The 21389-nt window shown below is 39.5% G+C and overlaps 1 protein-coding gene across 6 annotated transcripts; it reads left to right on the top strand.

Moving 5' to 3' along the window:
• Nucleotides 1–4815: 4815 nt before the first annotated feature.
• On the top strand, nt 4816–21265 carry zgc:153184 (uncharacterized protein LOC751652 homolog). 6 transcript variants are annotated; one of them, XR_009768956.1, is made up of 7 exons: nt 4816–4980; nt 13468–13551; nt 13623–13694; nt 14696–14764; nt 16278–16409; nt 16836–17540; nt 19662–19724. XR_009768956.1 is itself a non-coding variant. In XM_061682511.1 (7 exons), the coding sequence occupies exons 1-7, from the start codon at nt 4900–4902 to the stop codon at nt 19980–19982; spliced, it is 996 nt and encodes a 331-aa protein (XP_061538495.1). In that variant the 5' UTR covers nt 4817–4899; the 3' UTR covers nt 19983–21265. The 6 variants fall into 6 exon arrangements, 5 of the variants coding, with proteins under 5 accessions (XP_061538495.1, XP_061538498.1, XP_061538496.1 ...); XM_061682511.1 differs by having other exon boundaries at nt 4817–4980; nt 16836–17072; nt 19662–21265; XM_061682514.1 differs by having other exon boundaries at nt 4817–4980; nt 16836–17046; nt 19662–19854.
• The last annotated feature ends 124 nt before the right edge of the window (nt 21266–21389 follow it).

The raw sequence follows: 21389 nt of genomic DNA, 5'->3' as shown, positions 1-21389 counted from the left end.
CACGTGTTTTGTTAGCATGTGTTAAACCTAATACAGTAGGAATGTAGCATTTCTAATTTTGGGATGGTGTAACGTTTTAATCGTGACTTCAACACAAAACTATAAAAACCTTGAAAGTAGATTTTTTTTTTAAATATGTGGTGTGCCGTGTTTGTTGTGATGCTACTGTTTGTTTGACATACGTTAGCATGTGATAAACGTACGACAATAGGATGGTACCTTTTTTTTTTTTTTTTTTTTTCTGTGAGTGGGCCGGCGGGGGAGTGGTTTCATTGTGAGTCAACTACAAAACAATAAAAATACATTATCAAAAAAAAAAAAAAAAAACGGAGAAATCGTGGCAATATGTTTTAATTAGCCGACGGTATGTTGGCATGTGACCGATGGTACCGACCTGATCGTAGCATATTTTAGTCTGTGCCAAGGGTCAACGGTTTCATCTTGACGAGACCCAAAACTACAAAAATGTTCAGGTCAAGGTGTGCCATGCATTTGTTTGTTATTCAGCCGTCCGTATGTTAGCATTTGACGAAGGTCAAAGATCACAGGAGTACAGGACTGTAACCATTTTTCATTTGGGGGTGTCTCTTTTTCCATTAGTCGTCATTGAATTGTGTCGTTAATGTCGTGGCCCTGGACTGTACACACAGTATGTCTGATGTTGTCTACATGTTGACATTATTTCACTTCCATTCTTCGTATTGTTGTAATATGGCCGGATTCGGGTTAAGACGATGTCGACATGCTGCGGTCGTCATTGGCTTCGTTGTCACAATAAACACGCTGCATTTATGATGCAGTGGACCCCCGCACATTTGCTGTTCGGCAGCCACGCATTCATGTATTTGCTGATTTATTTGTTTTTCCTCTCCCAATTTCGTTTATTTTTTATTTTATTTTTTTCAAGTTTTTTTTTTTTTGGGGGGGGGGGGAATCCCGAAAACGCTTGTTAACAGGATATCCCCCCTTATTCGAGGATTTTAGGCGTTAAACATAATGGGTGTCAATTCCTCGCTTACTTTCACTGTTCGAGCCCTGTCCCTATCTCCCTGCAAATTAGCTGGTGTCCGCTGTATGTGCGATAATTGCATTTGAAATGATGTATAAAAATGTGACACTGTGTGTTTGCATTCAAATAAATCTGACCAACAAGAAGAGTGTGTTTGTGTGTGCTTATGCTTGTGTGTGCGTGCGTGTGTGTACACGTTTTTACTACTTTATTTACCAAAAATGTGGTCCCTATTAAATAAAGTTACATCAAGTATGCACGCGTGCGTGAAAGTATGCATGTGTGTGGTTGAGTGTGATTCATGGCTTAGAGCTTGTAAAGAACATAGCAAATGCTCTATTTTTATTTTATTTACCTCCTTTTTATTTGTATTATATTAACGTTGTCTCAGTCTTGTCTTAAACCTGTACAGGATTTTATTCTTTATTTACTGTATTATTATTATTATTATTATTATTATTATTAATGTATTTATCTCTAAGTATTTATTTTCTTACCTACCTTGTATTTGATGTGTATTTATTTTTTTTACTCAATTTTAGTGTATTTCATTTCATTCTCCTGTCTTTGCATCGGATCTGTATCTGTATTTTTGTTGCTGTTGTTATTTCATTTTGTAATCATTATCATTATTAGTATTATATGCCTGCCTTGTTTTGGAAATGTATTTAATTTATTTTCTTTATTTTCTGTCTTGCATTGGGATTGTAGTTTTATTTTCCTGTCTTTATTGTATTTTGAGTGTTATTGTATTTCTTTGTTTTATTTTATTCTATTTTATAAATTCTATGACTAAATGGATGGATGGTCTTGGATGTGTGTTTAATCTACATCAGCATCTCCTTGTAAAAAGCTCCATGTCTGCTCTCCTGTATTACACGCTGCTTTTGAGGTGAAAAAGCAAACACGCTCTCAAAACCTGAATTTGTCTTGAAAACTGGAAGAGTTTTGCTCACGCCGGCGTCGAGAAGATGGTGGCGAGCTGCGTCCCTGCTGACAAGCGCGCGTTATTTATCCGCTGCCTAAATGCACTTAGAGGGCCCATTACTTTGAATATGGTGATGCGGATGGGAGTAATGTAATCACTGGGTCACATTATGTGCGATTCCAGGCACGTACGTGACGGAGACCGACAGAGCCACGGGGCTCAGGTGGCACTGGCAGTGGCGCACACACGCACAGAGCGCCGGGAGACAGTGTGCCGTGAGTCATCCTCTCCAGGCTGGCACCTCCTGGCAACATCGTCCATCTGGACCAGATGAGCCGGCGCTGCGAGTCGAAGGTCACGTCCTCCTGAATTGTGGCCAGACCTCCTCGTGGGCTTGTTTGTGTCACCAAAAGTGCCATCGTGCCTCCCTCGAAACCTTTCGCACATGCCTCTGACATTGCAGCGTTTCACAAATAGGACCATTTGGCCTCCAGTGAGCGCAAATCAGATGACTTAGTCTTTGCTTGCTGCTTGGACACAAATCGTTTTGATTTATTGTCTGAAAGATATCATCCATCCATCCAGTACGATGAAGGAGTGGGTCGAAGTGAAATGTTGGGTTTGCAGGGGAGCTTGAGCTGGGTGACATACGCGAAGCAATGAAAAAGGAAAATGAATTTACGGAAAGTGTTGCCGAGGGGAGGGAGATAGCGGATGAAAAGCAGGTTCCCCAGGACAAAGCCCTGGGGCACACCTGAAGTGACTGGGTAGGGGTCGGATGAAAACGATTTCAGCTGAATGCACTGAGGGTGGTCTTTAAGGTATGACTAAAACCAGTTTCGGGCGGTGTAGGAGAGTCTATTGAGGAGGATCGGGTGTGAGATGGTCTCAAAAGCCGCACTCAGGTCAAGGAGGATGAGGATCAAAAGTGACGCGGAGTCAGCTGTAACGAGGCGCTCAATGGTGATTTTTAATGAGGCTGTTTCAGCGCTGTGGAGGGGACAAAAACTGGACTGGCAAGGCTCATAGAGGCTGTTCTGTGTTGAGAGTGAAGTTGAGTGACGACTACTTTTTCAAGGACTTTGGAATTGAAGGCTAAATTGGAGATGGGGGCGGAGGTTTGTGTAGTTGTTGGGGTCTGAACCAGTTTTTTTCTTTTTTTTTTTTTTTTTTTTCAGATTAGGGGGGACAGCTGCGGTTTTGAGTCATGATCGGACATTACCGATGGAGAGACGATGGCTATACATTATGCATTGTACAACCTTCAGCACCTTGAAGACATGCAATTGTCCTCATGATCACCAGAGGGAGCTCAAGTCAACACATGTTGGAGCCTGGAGCAGTATTTCTTCACCAAGTACCGCATCAAAAAATAATAATAATAAAAAAATCGCTCTCCATATACCAACAACGTAGAGGAGTACGCCTGAGTGTTCGTCATAAACGAGACACGGGTTTCATTTCTAAAAAGAAGATTTAATATTATCGTAAGCCGTTGTAACATTATGCATAATTTGAACATAAAACTATAAGAAAATGAAAAAAAAACAACAACTCAATTTAAACAGTGATAATATTAAAATGTATTGCCGATAAAAGTTCAATAAAACTGTACCAATATATATAAATATCTCCTTCCCATGAACGACCCACTTCCTGTTTGCCAGATGGACGCAGGAGGAAGCTCACAACAACAACAACAACAACACGCGTGATTTCATTTGAGTCCCTTTTTTTTGATGTGATCAGGATTGACGGAATGAATTAATGTGACGTAGAATGAATGACACTTCCTGTGTGTGCTCCATATGGTCAGATTGATGTTTGACGGCCAAGCAAGATCTCTGCTGGGTTGCAATGATTCAGTGCGCCCATTTTCCTGTAGGGGGAGCTAAACAGCCAAAGACGAGTTAAAAGACAACTAGAAAATATATTGTTTGATTTTTTAAATACACATGTACGCTAATAAAAAAAATTACAAATACATTTGATTTCATACAAAATTTATGAAATTAAATAATACAAAATAAAAGACTAGTAAAATACAACTTCGCAAAAAAAACAAAACATCCAAACTAATACTGTAGATTAAACAATACAAATAATACTAAAACAAAACAGTAAAATTACAAAAGATTAATCCATCCAAATTAATATCAATAATAATAATAATAAAATTAACACAAAAATAATGCAAACTAGTAAATGAAAGCATGCAAATAACAATCACAAAATAATACAAATAACAAGAAATATGAACAAAAACTAATGGGCAAAATAATAAAACTTACAATAGAAAATAATTAGAAACACAAAAATAAAATAATACATGTAAAATTCATAACAAATACAAAGAAATGAATAAAATATTTAAAACTTAAAATAAAAAAATAACTAAAAAATAAATGAATACAAATAAAAATAGAATATTGATATGAAATAATAAATACAATAAAATACAAACTCTAATGAGAACTTTTTAATCCCACAAAGTAAAATGTAATAGAATCAAATGAATAAATTACTTCATCTCATGTACAGTCTGAATCTAGTAAATCAAAACTAAATATATACCAAAATATTGTTGCAAAATATTAGAAACAGCTCCCTGTATTTATACATGACCGTATAATAATTGTTAAATGATTTAAAGGAAACAAAAAAACAAAACAAAAAAAACATCATCAAATGAATATTTTATGAAGGTGCCCATCAAAAGTGAGCATGGTTATTTTTGTTAGGATTAGAAAACAGAAACTGTTTTGAAGGAAGTGTAGCTTCTTATTTGTTTTTCTTTTGAAAGTGCTAACAGGAAGTAATATTACTCAAGACGGCGGGCTTGATGGCTCACTGAAGACCAGTGTGAGTAAAAGTCGCCTTCCTCCTCTTCCTCCTCCTCCTCCTTGTCCATGGGGCTCATTTGTGTCCGGATACAAACACACAGCTCCACTTTTCTTGTCATATGCACACTGTAACTGCTAGACGTCACGATATAAATCACAAAAAGGGGACCTTCAAGTGTGGGACATTCTCCAGGATGGAGGTAACAACTAAGTTCCTGTCCTTAAAATGACTTTTTTATACAATTTGTTTTTAATTATTGCCAATTTCTTCAATGTTAGCCTTTTTTTTCCTACAATGAAATACGTTTAAAAATATTTTTAGTAAATATAATAAAACTTCAACCAAAAATGTAAACAAATTAAATTAGTTTATCGTATTTTTAACAGGCTTCAGCCCGAGTTCGAAAGCTGACTTTTTTTTTTGCTGTGTATTTGTTTTGTTGTTGTTGTTGTTGTTGTTGTTTTGAATGAAAAAAATCTTTTTGAAGTTGATTTTCAATTAAACAAAAAAAGTGGATGTGTAATTAAAGTAAACAAAACATAGCTATTTTTTTCCTGGTTAAAATAGAAGTCATATCTTAAACACAAATGCTATTTTCGTCGAATTAGCTAAACCTAGCTTGTGTGTCTTTTTTTTTTTTTTTTTTTTTTTTTTTTTAAACAAGGCAAAAATTCTAAAAGTTCATTTTGAGTGAAATGTAGATGTGTCAATTAAGTTTACAAAAACATCTCAATACAAATACAATCTAAGATACTATTTTCAATGATAACTGTTAAAAGCCCAACCTAGATAAAGCGAGCATGTTTTTTTTTTTTTATATATGCAAAGTTTAAAATCTGATTTTGAGTGAGAAAGGAAGTTGCGGTAAACAAATAAAAATAAAAATGTACAATAGAGTCAAATGGAATTTAAAATTTAAAAAACGTTTTGATAACTCCTGCTACCAACGCACTGTATGAAAAAAGAGCAGGCCTGGAGGATTGTGAGCGAGGAAGTTGGTGTATCTGGTACTGGTTTTGTACAGCTCTGTTGTACTTTACTGTAAACCGGTGACGTTTGGTCTGAATGAAGCAAATTCACATTCGGTGTGTACACAACTTCCACGATCAAACTTGCGTAAGTAACGCGAGGCGAAAGTTAGCTTCGCGTTCGGTCTGAACGCAGCATCAACGTTCAGTCAAATAAACTAGCTAGCAGCTGTAGCCTGGAAACGTTCATTAAAATAAACTAGGTAGCCAATTTAGCCTGGGGGAATTTTTTTTTTTTAAATAGCTAGTTCGAAACTTACCCTGTAAACATTCAAATAAACTATATGCTAGTTTGCCTGCTCCAGGTATGTATTTAAAGTACATGTATGTTTACGATGCACTTTGGTCTGTTAAACTAGTATTTGACTTTTTTTTCCATTTTTGTTTGGCTACTCCTCTGTGGTATTTCCCTGCCGGCTTTTCTAGGAGCCTCCTCCCTATAACAGCAAAACAAGATCTTCTTTTTTTTTCCTTTTTAAAAGTTTGTCCCTAGTGTTTACTGTGTGTCATGAGGGGCCGGCCGGCACCGCCCTGCAGCACGTGAGCCAGCACATTAGCCACTGGATCTGATTGGAACACCAGATTCTCGGGGTTGGTGAATAATGTTGGCAATGCTGGAGAAATCAAGTACATTCCTCCTAATGTTGCGTCATGAGAAGTCATTTAACTTGTTTTGGATTCATTAACGCTTCGGATGGAGTGTGTTTACAAAAGTGGGTGGATGCCTGTACTCTAATAGGAAACACACACGACATAAGGGGGCAGATGACAGTGAAGCTTTCCTGAGTTAACACAATAATGTGTACGATAAAACAATATTTAAGATTTTTTGTTTTCATTTTAGGAAAACGCAACATGGATAGTTTGTATTTTTTAAGCGGTGATGGACAAACACGACGACGGTCTCACATTTTCCTCAAACGCCTCCTTTTGCTTCCAGAAAAGTACCCTGCCAACCACATTAATGTTCTCTTTCTACCATGTGGAGGGCCAGACAACAGTTGAGCTACAGTATGTGACTGGATTTGTGGTCAGGGGGTGGGGGAACCCTCGTTATTTCCCCGCTGCTTAAGTGTTCTTGAGGAGAATCCTGCAACCTGCCGGCACGCTACTCAAGTCAAGTCCAATTCTGGCTTGGTGTAAAGCTTTTCCAAACGTGAGAAGAGGGTCTGAAGTATTTAATGGGGCTGTTTTTGCGCTCTGCTGCCATCGGAACCTTTGAGTCACTGAGGAGTTGGGTCAGGACGTTTACATGTTAATTTAGATCCTGTGTTATGGACTGAACCCTGCTGCGAAAAGCGAAAATCCTCAATTAACTGACGCCCCATTTAAAAGGTTTAGAATTGCCTGTACATAACAAGATGGCGGCAAAGCATGACTTTTGTTTAAATGAACCTTCTCACCTCACTTCAATATTGTCACTTAGAAAATGTGTTTTTGGTGTCAAGGAAGTATGTGGAAGTGATGCATTTTGACTCTTCTAAAACGGTTGTATGTCGGGGAGGAGCTATGTTTAGTCCGGGTTGTTAGCCGAAGTTACGGGTAGTCTTTGTGGCATTGTGTATTTTTGCGCTGCTGAGTGGCTATTAAAAAGCTCAAGCTGACAGGCGGCGGCGGTCTCGATTTTGCTATTTTTACAGGTTGTGAAGGATCCACTTTTTTTTTTTTTCTTTAAATTAAGTAACCGTAAGCCATTCATTTTGAGGGGTAAAGTTCTAAGACAAGTTTGCAATGGCATTAAAATGTTTAGGAATAATAGTTTTCCAATTTACATTTCTTTTAAAATAGGCAAATTTAGGTGTTGTGTCGATTACTTGCCTTTTTCACTATTTCATACTGAAGCAAAACAGCGGTGACGACGCTCTATAACTTCTGCTAACAATTTTGGCTAAACTTAACTCCACCCTGACATACAAAGCTCTTCAACATTTTTCTTAGACAACAATGACTACTTTCCTATTAACCTGGGCTTTGGTGCTATCTTGTGGCATCCCAGGGTGTTACAGAAAGAGCACAAACACAGGAAAGTTTTCAGAGAATAGGTTAAAAAAATAGGTGAATTTTGAATACTGAGGGATTACTGTATACTTTTGTGATACTGCCATCTACAGGTGTGGCACACAGACTACAGCCTTTTTAGTCACCTAAAAAACATACCTCAAAGTGAACACGTAATGTGTTTTCTTCCCTTGCTATCAGCAAAAAGTCGAACCTTAAGCCTTGCGAGTTTCCGTGAAAAACCCGGTATGGTGCTCAGAGATAGTCGGGGTGGGAACCGCAGAGCGGATAAGGAGGCCCGAGGGGAGGAGACCCTGAAGGGGCCACTATTGAGGGATGACAAGCAACGACGTGCCGTCAGCTTTCAAAAGTCAATCTGCAGGTCGTTGTAGAGCTGAGAGACAGCTCCAGGAAGAGGAAATGTTGGTATCTCCACTTTATCACTGGCCTCCTTCTCAAGCAGCCGCTACTCTAAAATGGGTCAACCAGCCGCTCGGTGTTACCTTTTTTGGTTGGACGATCGCAAATGCGTAGAATCAGTACTTCCACTCTGTGGCTCAAAGTAAAGACATGCTTGACTACTTCCAAGACCGGAGGGTCACAGCAGGGACCCAAAGGGGTCAGTGTTGTTTTACTAGAGGATTTGATCTGTTTCTTTATTAAAATGAACGTCAGTCAGTTATTTGCAAAAAAAAAATAATAAAATAAATCACTCCTCCTGGTGTGTTTGTCGAGTTCCAAACTGTTTTAATTCTAAAATATTTTTCCCCATGTAAAAAAATGTTGTAAAGTGCATGAATTAATTTCAGGCTCAACGTGATACATCATAAAATCATTGAAAAGCTGTACAGGCGATCTTTTTAATTGAACATAAAATGATGTTTGATGCGGGTTGCAAAAGAAATATAGACTGGAAGTCACAGAAAGGTATAGAAGTGGATATCTTTGGAAATATATTGGTCCATTCATTCATGGCTGCAGGTTGCAACAGAGATACCGAAGCCTAGTGGTTAACACTTTTGCCTCACAGTTCTGAGGTACGTGGTTGGTGGTTCAAATCTCGGCTTTGGCCTTCCGGTGTGGAGTTTGAATGCTCCACCTCGTGCCTATGGAGTTTTCAACCGTTTGTTAGCTAGCATCCATGCTATTCATTAGCATTATGCTTTATGCAACTTGCTAATTAGATGAGCATCTGGTGGGTGGAAATTAAATTGTCTATGTAATTATGTTTAATTGATTATCTGATTTATATTGTAATGCACAGCCAGATGTTTCCCATGTTGTAGAAGCTTCCATTTTTTGTTCAGGGGTTATTGTCACACTTCACTCGAGATAATAAAATACAAAACACATTTATGGCATTAATTCTTCTTCAGAGTCTTCAAAATGTTCTAGAAAATATTGGGGGAACTCTGCATTTTACAGTTTTAAGGCAATTTCAGTCTTTCTATTCTCTGACCCCTAACGAATCACAAAATCATCAAATCACAAAATTCCCGACCTACAAAGCTCTTCATACAGTCGAGATGTACTGTACGTTGTCAAAAGGCACAAGAAAGCGTGCTCAGTTACTGTTGTATTTACTTCTGTTTGTCATTTCATAGTTTATATATTTAAGGCTTACAGTGTTTTTCAGACATTTGTACTGTAAATTAGCATAAATTAGTGATGGACTATGGTTTATTCCTTTGTAAACCGAGAACCCCCCCCCCGTATCCTATCAGTTTTCTTTCTACCGTTCTGTAAGTACATAACTACAATTTTCATTGTCGTTAAAATTCAGATAATCTGGTGGTCACGTTAGTGTGAGTGCTGACAGATTGAGTTAATGACAGAAAACTGACTGAAGAACAAGCGCTTTGCCAAAAAAACAAACATCTTTTACCTTTTTTTGACCACTGGATTTATGCAAACAAGGCTCCAGGCTCTTGAGCCAAGCATAATTTTTTTGTATCAGCTCAAATTAGATTTCAAGGCGTGCTGCTTTCATATCCATCGAGTTTGTCGGAAAAGCCGCAGCAGGAGACAATTGACGGCACTGTGTGGTCCTCTGCCGGGTCATACGGGAAAACCTCACGCGCAAGTCGATAAAACAAGACGCCTCCCGTGGGGACTTCGAATTTATCTTGTGATGAAGAAAGCTTATCGAAGGTTTTCCCAGGAGGTGGGGCTTCATCTGGAAAAAGACTTGCAGCACAAAACAGCGCAAAAAATGTAAATCAGGATTGCTTGCTGGAGAGTCTAGGACGTCTAAAGAAATATGCATGAAAAGTGCCCCATATTTGGACTAAAATGATACAATGGTTTTTTTTTTAACATGTTCCAAAGTGGTGCATATGACAGGAAGCACGGTCAAACTTCAACAGTGTCAGCAGTGTTATTTGTCCATGTGATTTGTCTGCTGTTTGACAATTTAATGGAATCGAACATTCCGCAAATCGCCTCAAGTCAGCAAATTCCTGCTGTGTCACCGTATCTAAGACATCTTTTTTAATGCGTTATTTCTTCTTTGCGACTAAGGTCAGAGAGATTTTTCTGTTGCGCAACATAATAAGCAAAACATTTTTATTGCGTCAGTTGTTTAAATCGGTGGCCAATCAGAGGCCATTTCAGTTCAGGCCTTATAAAATATATATGGTGTTGCAGCTTTAATTGTGTGTGTGTATCCTGGTGAAAATTTGCCTCGAAAACAAGTTTGAAAAATCAACACGAAATTTAGTTTCTATTATAACAGAAAAGTCATGAAAGTCAGGGACCCAGACAGGAAATTGAACAGGAAGTCAGACATTTGGGTTTGAAGCAACCATTTTCGGCGAATTCCAACTGTGGCGGACTCCTACAACGAAATTCGCCCAAATGATTCCCAATAAGGCGCAAGTATATGAATTACTGGAGATGGGCGACGCTACATTGCAAAGCTTTTTGGCCTACGGCATCTAATGTGGGCGCAGCGTGGCGTGCTGTGATATGCCGTGACGTATTCCCCAGCTTTGGCAAATTGTCAACATCCGAATTGGCTTATACCTTTTCCCATGGTTTCCTTATATAGACGCGCTTTGTCGCAGGCTGCGTTTTTAGTATGTTCCAGATGTACTCGGGCCCATCCAGGGACCCCTGCGTCCCAGGGGCCAGACAAGAGTGGGGGTTAGGCAGCAGAATGGCAGGCCCGGCAGCCAGGCTTTTGTTCCGGGGGCTTTTTCCCAGGCCTGTCCTGCCCCCAGGAATAGTCTGCCCAGCTCTCTCCCGCGGCCGACCACAAATTCCCACTCGAGCTCCACATACTGTACACGCAGCTGATTGCTTAATATGGCTCGTCGATAAGAGGGTCGGGCATGTGCTGATAAAGGCAAGATGTAAAAGTATGTTATCAAACATATGGGTTTGCTAAGAAAAAAAACAAAAAAAACAATGACACACTCAAACAAGCTAAGATCATCACAACTCGGGAACGATTGTCTTAAATCAGACCAATAGCACAGCAAGAACAATCATGATTTTTGAATGATCTCAACACAATAGCGCCTTTGCAGCAGTCAACACTCTACTCAAGCAGACTGTTTTGACTATTAATATTGTTTAAAAAAAAAAGCATTGTTACTGCCTTACTGTTCATAAAAGCAATGCTCGTCTTTGCTTTTATTTTCTGTTCATATAGAGTAAAGTTGACAGAAAATGGGAATAGGTGTGTCAGCCGTGAAAGTGTTCAAAGCATTTGTAGGCTACACAACAGGTAGTCAACATCCCAAACATTTTTAGACCGTTCGGAGTTTAAGAGTTATTTTAGAAAGAGTTTAAGCTTTTGAACCTCTTTTCTATTCATTGTGACAAAAGTTAAACAACACATTCAAACTGAATAGTGACTTTCTTGAACACACGATCAGATTGTTTGGCTGGAAGGAAAGCGTTAAAGAGTTAAGAGGGGTGGGTGGTCCCGGGGCGTTATTCTGGGCCCTGGTTCAGGGCGTCGGCGGCGGACGCTCTGATGTCATGCGTTTGGGTGGCGGTGGTGAGGTCATGACTAGGGGGGTGGGGGGAATTTTAAAACGGCAAAATAAAGCTCGCGATTAAAACGTGTGTGTATCTAGCTCAGGAGATAGTTTATGTGTACGTCGCCGTGGGTTACACTGCAAAATGTGTGTGCGGGCATGGAAGGGAGGCAAGCGTTCTCACCTAAGAATTGGAGGCCTGCGTTTTGGTGCAGTCAACAAAACAAACGTGCCCATGAAATCTCCATGCTGCTGTTTTTGCTTGTAGCCAACTTATCAACGAGAGGCGATAAAGAGCCGGGGGCGTGACGATGAACAGCTGTGGTACCCGAGTGAGAGAGGGGGTCTCACTGCCTGTGGACAAAATTGATATGTATGTGATAATATGACAAAAAGATGAAAACATGTAAATGAAATGCACCACACTCACAAGAGATGCTGGTTATTAAACATTAATGCATGCGGATTGCTACAGGTGTGCTTTATTTTGCTAGCTGGACTTGACTTGCTCTGACCGCCGAATCAGAGGATGGAAAAACGCTGATGTTAATGTTGGCCGGCTAGCCGTCCCTCTGAGGTGAATTTGAAATCGGATTGGTTCAAGAAACAGTCCCATTGCTGATGTAGTTGGCCAGCACTACTGCTTCTGAAGACTATGGGCCGAATACATAACATTGGAAACTTGGAGGTGAAAATCTAATTGAACAAATATTCTCACATCCACATGCACATGTTGGAGCTTACAAGTAGTACAGCCAAGAGAAATGCTGCAAAATATTTTGCAACATTATTTGAAATTAAAACAAATATTTTTACGAGATTTTTAAACTTGGACAAATCTGTCATTTTTGACACACGTCACAAAAGGGATAGAGGGGGTAGATGCGAATAATAATAATTTAGAAAATGTGTAATAAAAATTTGAAAAGAACAAAACTATGGCCAATATTAAAAAAAATGTTTTTTTACATTAAATAATGTGTTTCTATTTAAAAAAAACAACAACAACAGCAACATTACAATGGGTCAATTTGACCTCCAACATAACAGGAGGGTGTTAAACAGCCTGAATTTGGCATTAGTGCCATGGAGTTGCATTTGGAAATAAAGACACGCAGGTATGAAAATGGATGAATGGAAATCTATATTGTTATTATTATATACACAGTGTGTATATATGTAAAAAAACACATTTTAAGATGCATTTTTTTTCACTCTGAGAGCTTTCCTGCTTCTCCCTGCGGTGGCAACACAATTAGCAGAGTGAGGGATCAAAGAAAATTATATATACAATTATCACATATTACTAAAAAAAAAAATCAGATTTTAAATTAAAATCAGTCTTTTGCATTGTTTATATAATGTACTGTGCAAAAGTCAAGCACATTGTCGTTTTTATGGGTGTTTTCACAGTGGTCATAGTGACATCATTTAACATGAAATAATAATTACCTTACTTATATTTTTTAAAGAGACATTAATATAGAATATGTACAAGTCAATCAGAAAATAAATTCTTGTCTTGTCATTTCTGAAATTTGCTCATTTTTCTTACGTTATTGGCAGCCATTTTGGGCAGACTGTCCATTTTCGGTCTCAGAAGCATTCAAGGTCATTTAAGGACAATAACATGAATGTTGTTTTCTTGTCTTGTATGCTTTGTTGCCCACCAAGGATTCTCCATCCAAGCCATCGGTGGCCGAGCTGGCTGGCAGGTTCAAAGGTCATATACTACCCATGCCCACTGCACATGACGAGGTTAGACAGTTTAAAATCTTTTACCGGAGCTATACGTATTTGTGCTGCAATCTTTTTCTCTTTTTCTGCAGTCTCCATTTCGACGAAAACCTCCATGTTCGCTGAGGTTTCCAGTTCGAGAAGGTGACGTGCAAGGATCCGATGTGAGTTATTTCTATGACTTTCATGATGCACCTCACAAGAAATAAATATGTTAAAGTATTTTATTCTTGGTCATGATGGTGTTACTTGGAGATGCTAGTATTTTTTGAGTTGGTATTAAGTGTAAAAAAAAAGTTTTAAAAAAAAAAATATTTAGGAACCACTGAATAGACAATTATTATCATGATATTCTTGGTCTAGATCAAAATTGAGCAGGAACATCCTATGGGTACATGGAATATTAACAGTACAATATGTAAACGTTAAGTAACATCTGAAAATGTGATTAATAAATGCCTCCCCCAGCTGCAATTAAATTAACTCATTCACTGCCAGGAAGTGAAGAAACGGGTCAAAGCAGGTTGGAACGGGTGGAGGAAGGTGTCAGGTGTGTTATGTGACAGAAGAGTCTCTGCTAGGATGAAGGGCAAAGTTTATAAAACAGTAGTGAGGCCAGCCATGATGTATGGATTAGAGACAGTGGCACTGAAGAAACAACAGGAAGCAGAGCTGGAGGTGGCGGAAATGAAGATGTTGAGGTTCGCTCTTGGAGTGACCAGGTTGGATAAAATTAGAAATGAGCTCATCAGAGGGACAGCCAAGGTTCGATGTTTTGGAGACAAAGTTAGAGAGCGCAGACTTCAATGGTTTGGACACGTCCAGAGGAGAAATAGTGAGTATATTGGAAGAAGGATGATGAGGATGGAGCTGCCAGGCAAGAGAGCTCGAGGAAGACCAAAGAGAAGGTTGATGGATGTCGTGAGGGAAGACATGATGGGAGTTGGTGTTCGAGAGGAGGATGCAGGAGATAGGCTTACATGGAAAAGGATGACGCGCTATGGCGACCCCTAACGGGACAAGCCGAAAGGAAAAGAAGATTCACTGCCAGCCTTCCCAGTTAACATGGATATTTAACTTCTAAAGCCGTCAATGGAGGTGAATGTGTGTTAATCAATTTCTGTTTACAACATGAAAGCGTTCATGATTGTGTTTTGTTTTCCAGACAAACACAGTTTCCACAAGTCCGATTAAAATCAGGATGAAGAGCTCCAACATCATTGAGAGACTTCAGGTACTGCACTTTGAACGCTAAAAGTCATTACTGCCATCTGCTGTTCAACCACTGCCACAACTTTAGGTTGGAGAGGGGTTGAGAAGGGTGATGGGGTTGGTTGGAGCGCTTGTCCCCGATGAGCTCAGATTAACGAGCTAATAATGGGATCACGGGGCCCGCAGGGTTCTTGAGCAAGGCTCTAACTCGCCAGTGTTGTCACACGCGCCGTGGCAGCCATGGGACAAAAGGGCTGCCGCTTCTCCCTTTTCTTCTTTTCGCCTGTGCAGGTAGGTTTTCCAGTGGTTAAATAGTTGGGAAATTTTGCTTTCATTCACTGTATGCATGTTATAGAGCAAGGCTTTCAACTTTGTTTTGGTATCAGGCCACATTGTGGATATGGTTTCCCTCCGAGGGCCTTTGTTACTGGAAAAAAACATGTACAGACTGTACATAGTGACATATACACAGGCATTGACTGTATATACCAGTAGAAATAGACACTCATGTCGACATATATTTATATACCATACCACACTGTCTAATACTACATATGCAATTTAATAACTGCCAAAGCACTTCTGGTTAGACGCAATCTGCATTTTGTTGCCTTGTGCTTGTATAATGACAATGAATTTGAATCTAATCTAATCCAATTTACAGTACACATGATTACCCCTGCAATTGAGTGTTATGTACTGTAGATGCACAACAAATTTAGTTTGAAATCAGAAATCACTCAAATATTAAATTATTGTTCAAGTTATGTTGGGAAAGAATTTAGTGGAAATAAAGTGCTTGTAATGTCTGTCAAAAGTGATCAAAAATTTCAATTTCTTGAGGATTTTTCATGGTCTTGTCTTAGTTCTGGCAGCGTGCAAGTCCTCAAGGGTTGGTAGGGGGGGGTACCGACGATTTTTACGGCAGTCCTAATTGTCCGTTGCAGTCGGAGTTTGTTCTTTTTTGTGGCAGCACCAAACCAGACTGTGAGGGATGAACACAGGACTGATTCAATGACTGCTGTGGAGAACTGCCCCAACAGCTCCTGTGGCAACCCGTGCTTCCTCAGAAGCCGCAGGAAGTACATTCTCTGCTGGGTCTTATTGAGGATGGAGTTGGACCATTTCAGGTCCTGAGAGACTGTGATTCCCAGGAACTTGAAGGTCTCGACGGTTGACACAGGTCAGTTGGACAGCGTGAGGGGCAGCTGTCGCGAAGGGTGTTTCTTGAAGTCCACGATCATCTCCACAGTCTTGAGCCTGTTCAGCTCCAGGTTGTGTCGGCCGCACCCACAGCTCCAGCCGCTCCACTTCCTGTCCATATGCAGACTCGTCCCCGTCTTTGATGAACACGTGAATGTGGTGGCGTCTGCAAACTTCAGGAGTTTAAGAGCCGGTTACGTTGAGGTGCAGTCGTTCGCGTAGAGAGAGAAGAGCAGCGGAGAGAGGACACATCCTTGGGCCGCCCCGGTGGTGGTGGTGCGTGTAGATGAGGTGGTGTCCCCCAGCCTCACCTGCTGTGTCCTGCCCGTCAGGAAGCTGTAAATCCACTGGCAGATGACAGGCGAAACGCTGAGCTGGAGAAGCTTGGAGGAGAGGAGTTCGGGGATGATGGTGATGGTGATGGTGTTGAACGCAGAGCTGAAGTCCACAAACAGGATCCTCGCGTAGGTCCCCGCGCCGTCGAGATGTTCTAGGATGATCGGTAGTCCATGTCAGATTGCCATGACCTAGATGACTGAGAATCTACGTAGACATAAAAAAAGTGAAATAAAATTAGCAAGGACAATAGTGTTTTTATTAATATTGTGGACCTACGTTAAAAATAACTTAGCCAATCAGCCTTGGCTAATAGAAAAGTAGTAATTGATCTCAGCTCGACTGAGAAACTGACATATTTGTATGTTGGGGAGAGAATAATGTTAGTATGTATCATCTTAGTAAGAAGATTTTATACGAGATGAGACTGAGGGCCACTGTAGCCAAGTGGAGGCTATGAAGCATTGTGCATTTTTGTCAATTCTAGTATTGTTAGTAAGTCAAGCCACAGTGATAAAGGAACATGAATTGTTTGCCCGCCGTTTCCCCCACAGGCCAACCTCGCTCTGTCGCCCACCACCCTGCTGCCATCGCCTAAGGGCGCAGAGTTGAACCGGCAGCCTGATTCGCCGCAGCCACCCCTCGCCGCCGTCGGAACCACCGTGTCCCCGCTTAGCCCCGCCCTGCAGCCCGCCCAGCTGTCCGTCGAGGAGGAGGAGGAGGAGGAGCAGGAGGAGCCCGTCAGCTTCAACAGCACTCCTGAAGGTGCCACGCTCCCCAGCTTCCACAAGGTGGCATCATCCCTCCCACTTAAACATATTGTAAACAGTGTCTGAAGCACAACCTAAATTCTAATATTTGTCCCATGGAAATATGTTTATTTATTCCCAATAGTCTACTATCTTAATTTCTTGTTGTTGTTGCTGTTTTTGTGTTCAGACCAAATCCTTGTCCAATATAAATGTAGTGCTTTGGCACCATCTTGTGGCCTCATGGTGCCAAGCAACTACTGTTTGTTGAAGTGAGGGGAGGAGCAATTGTAAACCTCTTTCGGGGAGGGCGTCAGTTACTTACGGATTTTTGCTATTGGTGACAGGGCTCGGTCGCTATCCCTCCTCAGAGGGCCGGCTACCTGGCCCACAATAACAGCAGCATTTTTCTGCCTTTTGATTGGTTGGTCAGAGCGAGCCACTTTCAACTAGCAAAGCACGTCTATAAGCGATCTGCACACATAATACATTGAATAATCCACATCTCTGGTAAGTATAATGTATTTTATTTAAGTTTATATTTTTATATTATATAAATATGTTATATATTTATGAATTGTTATATTTTAATTGTATGTAGTCTTTATGATTTGTACATTTGCTACACGATAGTGTTGGTAGTTAGAGGATGATTAAATCGGGTAAATCCCCACTGATGGCCCAGGTACCAAAAGCCCTGCCTGCCCCCAAAAAAAAAAGATTTTGTAGCTAATGAATTGCCTCGTGTAGTTTAACTGCACACGTGTACTACTACAGGTATTTTCTTTCGTCACCTTGACACGGACACGCCTGCCAAACTATTGGCAGAGCAAACGGTGACGCCACAGGGCGGCCATGGCGTGTTAGTTTAGCGGATGTCACACACCTCAGATTAGCTTCAGAGGTGTGCAACAATGAAGACGTAATCCTATTAGTGTTTTTAGCATTACTCCGGGTGGGAGCATTTGAGAAGCGCTCACTCACACACAAAACACTTGGCACTAGTGAATGAGTTAATGCTAAAAATTGATTGCAATGATTTTTCTTTTTAATCGACCTAACGGGACGCCGGTAATCACGGTTCGGTTCACATGGGAACCAGTAAAAGATGAAAAAATTCAAAACATGAAAGCACTTTTCTTTTGTGTAAACGAGCACTTTTAATGACATTTGAAATGAAACAGGCAAAGAATTTTCCAATCAGTGTAGGATTCTCAAATAGACAAAATAATGAATAAAATAATCATCTTCTGTTGAGGAATGTGCAACATCAGTTGTTTGTCTTCATTTTAGGAAAGTGCAACAACAATGTGTTTTCTTTATAGGAAAGTGCAACATCAATCGTTTTTCTTTTGTGGAAAATGCAACATTCCAAGTTTGACTTGTTTTGAGAAATATGCCTCAACATATTGTCTTTTTAGGAAAGAGCAAGATCAATGGTTTGTCTTCCTTTTGGGAACAGGCATCATCATGAGTTTGTCTTACCTGACATTTGTGACGCTTTGTGATTGTAAGGTATTAAATCAATTCTGAATTTCAGACATTTGAGGCTTTTGTGCACTTCCCTTGCAGCGTCGCATTGTTACCTTAGTCCAAAACCAGGAGATAGCGCAATTAATACAGGCATTTTATGTTCACATTTATTTTGTGCTAAACTCTTTTCATTTTACATAAATTCTGTCGTTTTAATATTATTACAATATGCTTGAGTCCCCTTCATAACAATTAACAGTCAACAAAGCTTGTAGCAGAATAACATAAAAAAGTTAGATGTTTAGATTAAGGAAGTCTTTTTACATTTTGTTTACTAGAGTTATAGCACATTTAACATCGTTTTAGGACCTAAATAATCAATTATGTGGGTTTTTTTGTTTTGTTTTGTTTTGTTTTTATGACGGTTTCAGGTCCCTCTGTTGAGTTACATCATTATTTAAGTATTTGCCTGACATTATTTATTTAGTTTTTTAACACTGCTTTTTGTACAATTGAACTTATTTTTGTATAACTAAGTCGTTTTATTTGTTGTTGCACTTTGTTCTTGCACTACAAATGTTTGCAGTGCCCCATGACAATTGTTTTTGTAAATAGCCTTTGATTTTCCTTTTATCGGGTTTAGAAGCTAATTAGGTTGGAAATGCACAGAATGCCCTTTTTCAAGCTATCCGAGTTGATCTTTTACACCTGGCAGCTGAGACGTAAATAAGCCTTGCCTTGATTGGATCGCTGTTAATCTTAATTAAAATATGCCAAACAGCTTTGCTCTGATTGGTCCTTGGGGATATCACAGCCTCTTGTGGCGGCCAAGCAATCATCGTGACATTGAGTTTGGATCCCTCGATGTGGTCTTACCATTGTGAAGCTGCATTCTTCATCGGAAAATTTTATCAGTATTGTATAAATCAACCCCAGTCCCGTCTTGTAGCTGAATGTGCTACCTTTTGAGATTAAAACCCACATGTGGGTAAAGACACATCAGGCCGGCAATAGATAATGTAAACAAGACTGCAGAGGAGGCATACGAATGATCACTAATCAATACGATTGGCAGAAATAGAGGCCCCAAAAATCAACTCCCGAGTCTTGGGCCTCACCTCATTGTCAATTGAGTGAACCTTTCCCCACGTCTCACAGACTCGAGTACGGCTGTCGTTCAAGAGGCGTCCGCCCAGCAGACAACACAGGAGGTCGACGGGGGAGGAGGCGTCGCTCTTCCAGTCGCCGAGTGAACAGCACTCGCCCGAAGCCAACGGGGACGCCCTTTTACAATGCGCGGACCGGGTCACTCTTGAAGAAGGCGAGGATGACAAAGGGGAGCCCAGGGACAGTGAGGAGGAGCAGGGGGCGCAAGCAAAGGCACCCCCAGAGGACGAAGAGGAGACTCGGGCGGAGGAAGTGCGGCGGACCCACCAGATGGATGGAGGAGATTTTAACCGACTGATCGGTGAACTGTGACTGCAAAAAAACGCAAAAGATTTTGGAATATTTAACTGCTTTGACTAATAAGGCAACCTGCCTGCTCTGATGCCCTCGGCTGGCGCTTTATAGAACAGGTCCTCAAGTCTATATGTGGATTATATACTGTACATTGCCGTTGATCGAGTACAAAGGAGTACTAAGGCCACCCTGAAAAGAAAAGAAAGAATGACACAAAAAAAATGAAGTTGTAATCTTACGAGGAAAAAGTAGTCTTTTTTTTTTCTAAATAAAAAGTTATCTCTTTCATAGTTTAAAGTCGTAATTTTAAGAAAATAAATGACTTTCACATCTTTTTACCCTCAAAGACATATAACTTTATTTTCTTAATATCACGACTTGTATTTCGAAAATATAACTTTATTCTTGTATTATAACAACTTTAATCTTGGAAGTATACAACTTTTTTTCTCAAACGTTTCTCCTTGAACATGTATGATTTCATTCGTTTAATATTATGAGTTTTATTCTCTGAAATATTAAACTTTTTTTCTTGAAAGTAAACAATTTCTTAAATGAAAATATATAATTTGATTGTAATACTGTATTGCAATTTCAATCTTGGAAATATAAAGGTTTTTTTTTCCTGAAAGTACACCAATTTATTTTTTGGGGAAAATACATGATTTTATTCTTGTAATTTGCAACATGTCTTGAAAATATCCACATTTTCTTTCTCGAAAATATATTTCTTTTGCACTACACTAGTATTTACAACTTCAATCTCAACGATATATGTTTTTCATGAAAATATAAAACATTTCCCTTTTTTTCATGGAAATACAGTTTTCAACTTTTTTCTTTGGTAAATTACAATATTTTGGTGTATTTTTGTTTTCTTTTCAGTGTGGCTTTAACACTCCTTCGTAACAAAAAAACTAGATGTATTTTTGTTTGGCTGAGACAACAAATATTTTGGACTTGTAAATAATAAATATTTTAAGAGACATAAATGTAAAAAAAAACCCACACCCACTGGTATTATGTGCTTTTCTTGCATAGTTTTTCATGTGTGTAATTTCCTGTTTGTGTTTCCTGTTTGTGTTACATAAAAATCGGTCTTCAAATGTATTCTGATCCTAAATTTAAATTCTAAAAAAAAATAAAATAAAAATAAAATTCATGAGTCACGTTGATACAATTGGTGCAATGCTAGTGATGTAATGTTACATTCTTTCAGCTGTAATTAACTCGCCTTCCTAAAACGATACTGAATCATTTGCTGCAATAAAGATTTTTTTCCGTGCTTTATAAATCATTGGCTTCGCAAACAACAATAAAAGCCTGATTTAAAAAAAAATAAAAAAGCAAATCAAATTCAAATTCAAAGCAAATTGCCGTCATTTGATATTTGCATACCAACACGTTTCACTTCCGGAAAGGTGA

The sequence above is a fragment of the Phycodurus eques genome, chromosome 7 (assembly GCF_024500275.1).
Source record: "Phycodurus eques isolate BA_2022a chromosome 7, UOR_Pequ_1.1, whole genome shotgun sequence".
Lineage (NCBI taxonomy): Eukaryota > Metazoa > Chordata > Actinopteri > Syngnathiformes > Syngnathidae > Phycodurus > Phycodurus eques.
The sequence above is the reverse complement of the archived record's forward strand: the minus strand, read 5'-3'. Positions and strand labels throughout refer to the sequence as shown.

What these genes read in the sequence shown, in the direction of transcription:
- zgc:153184 (XM_061682511.1), top strand. Translation starts at nt 4,900, where the DNA reads ATGCACACTGTAACTGCTAGACGTCACGATATAAATCACAAAAAGGGG. An exon ending in GGACATTCTCCAGGATGGAG is followed by an intron (nt 4,981 to 13,467) that starts GTAACAACTAAG and finishes TTGCCCACCAAG; the next exon opens with GATTCTCCATCCAAGCCATC. An exon ending in CGCTCCCCAGCTTCCACAAG is followed by an intron (nt 17,073 to 19,661) that starts GTGGCATCATCC and finishes CACGTCTCACAG; the next exon opens with ACTCGAGTACGGCTGTCGTT.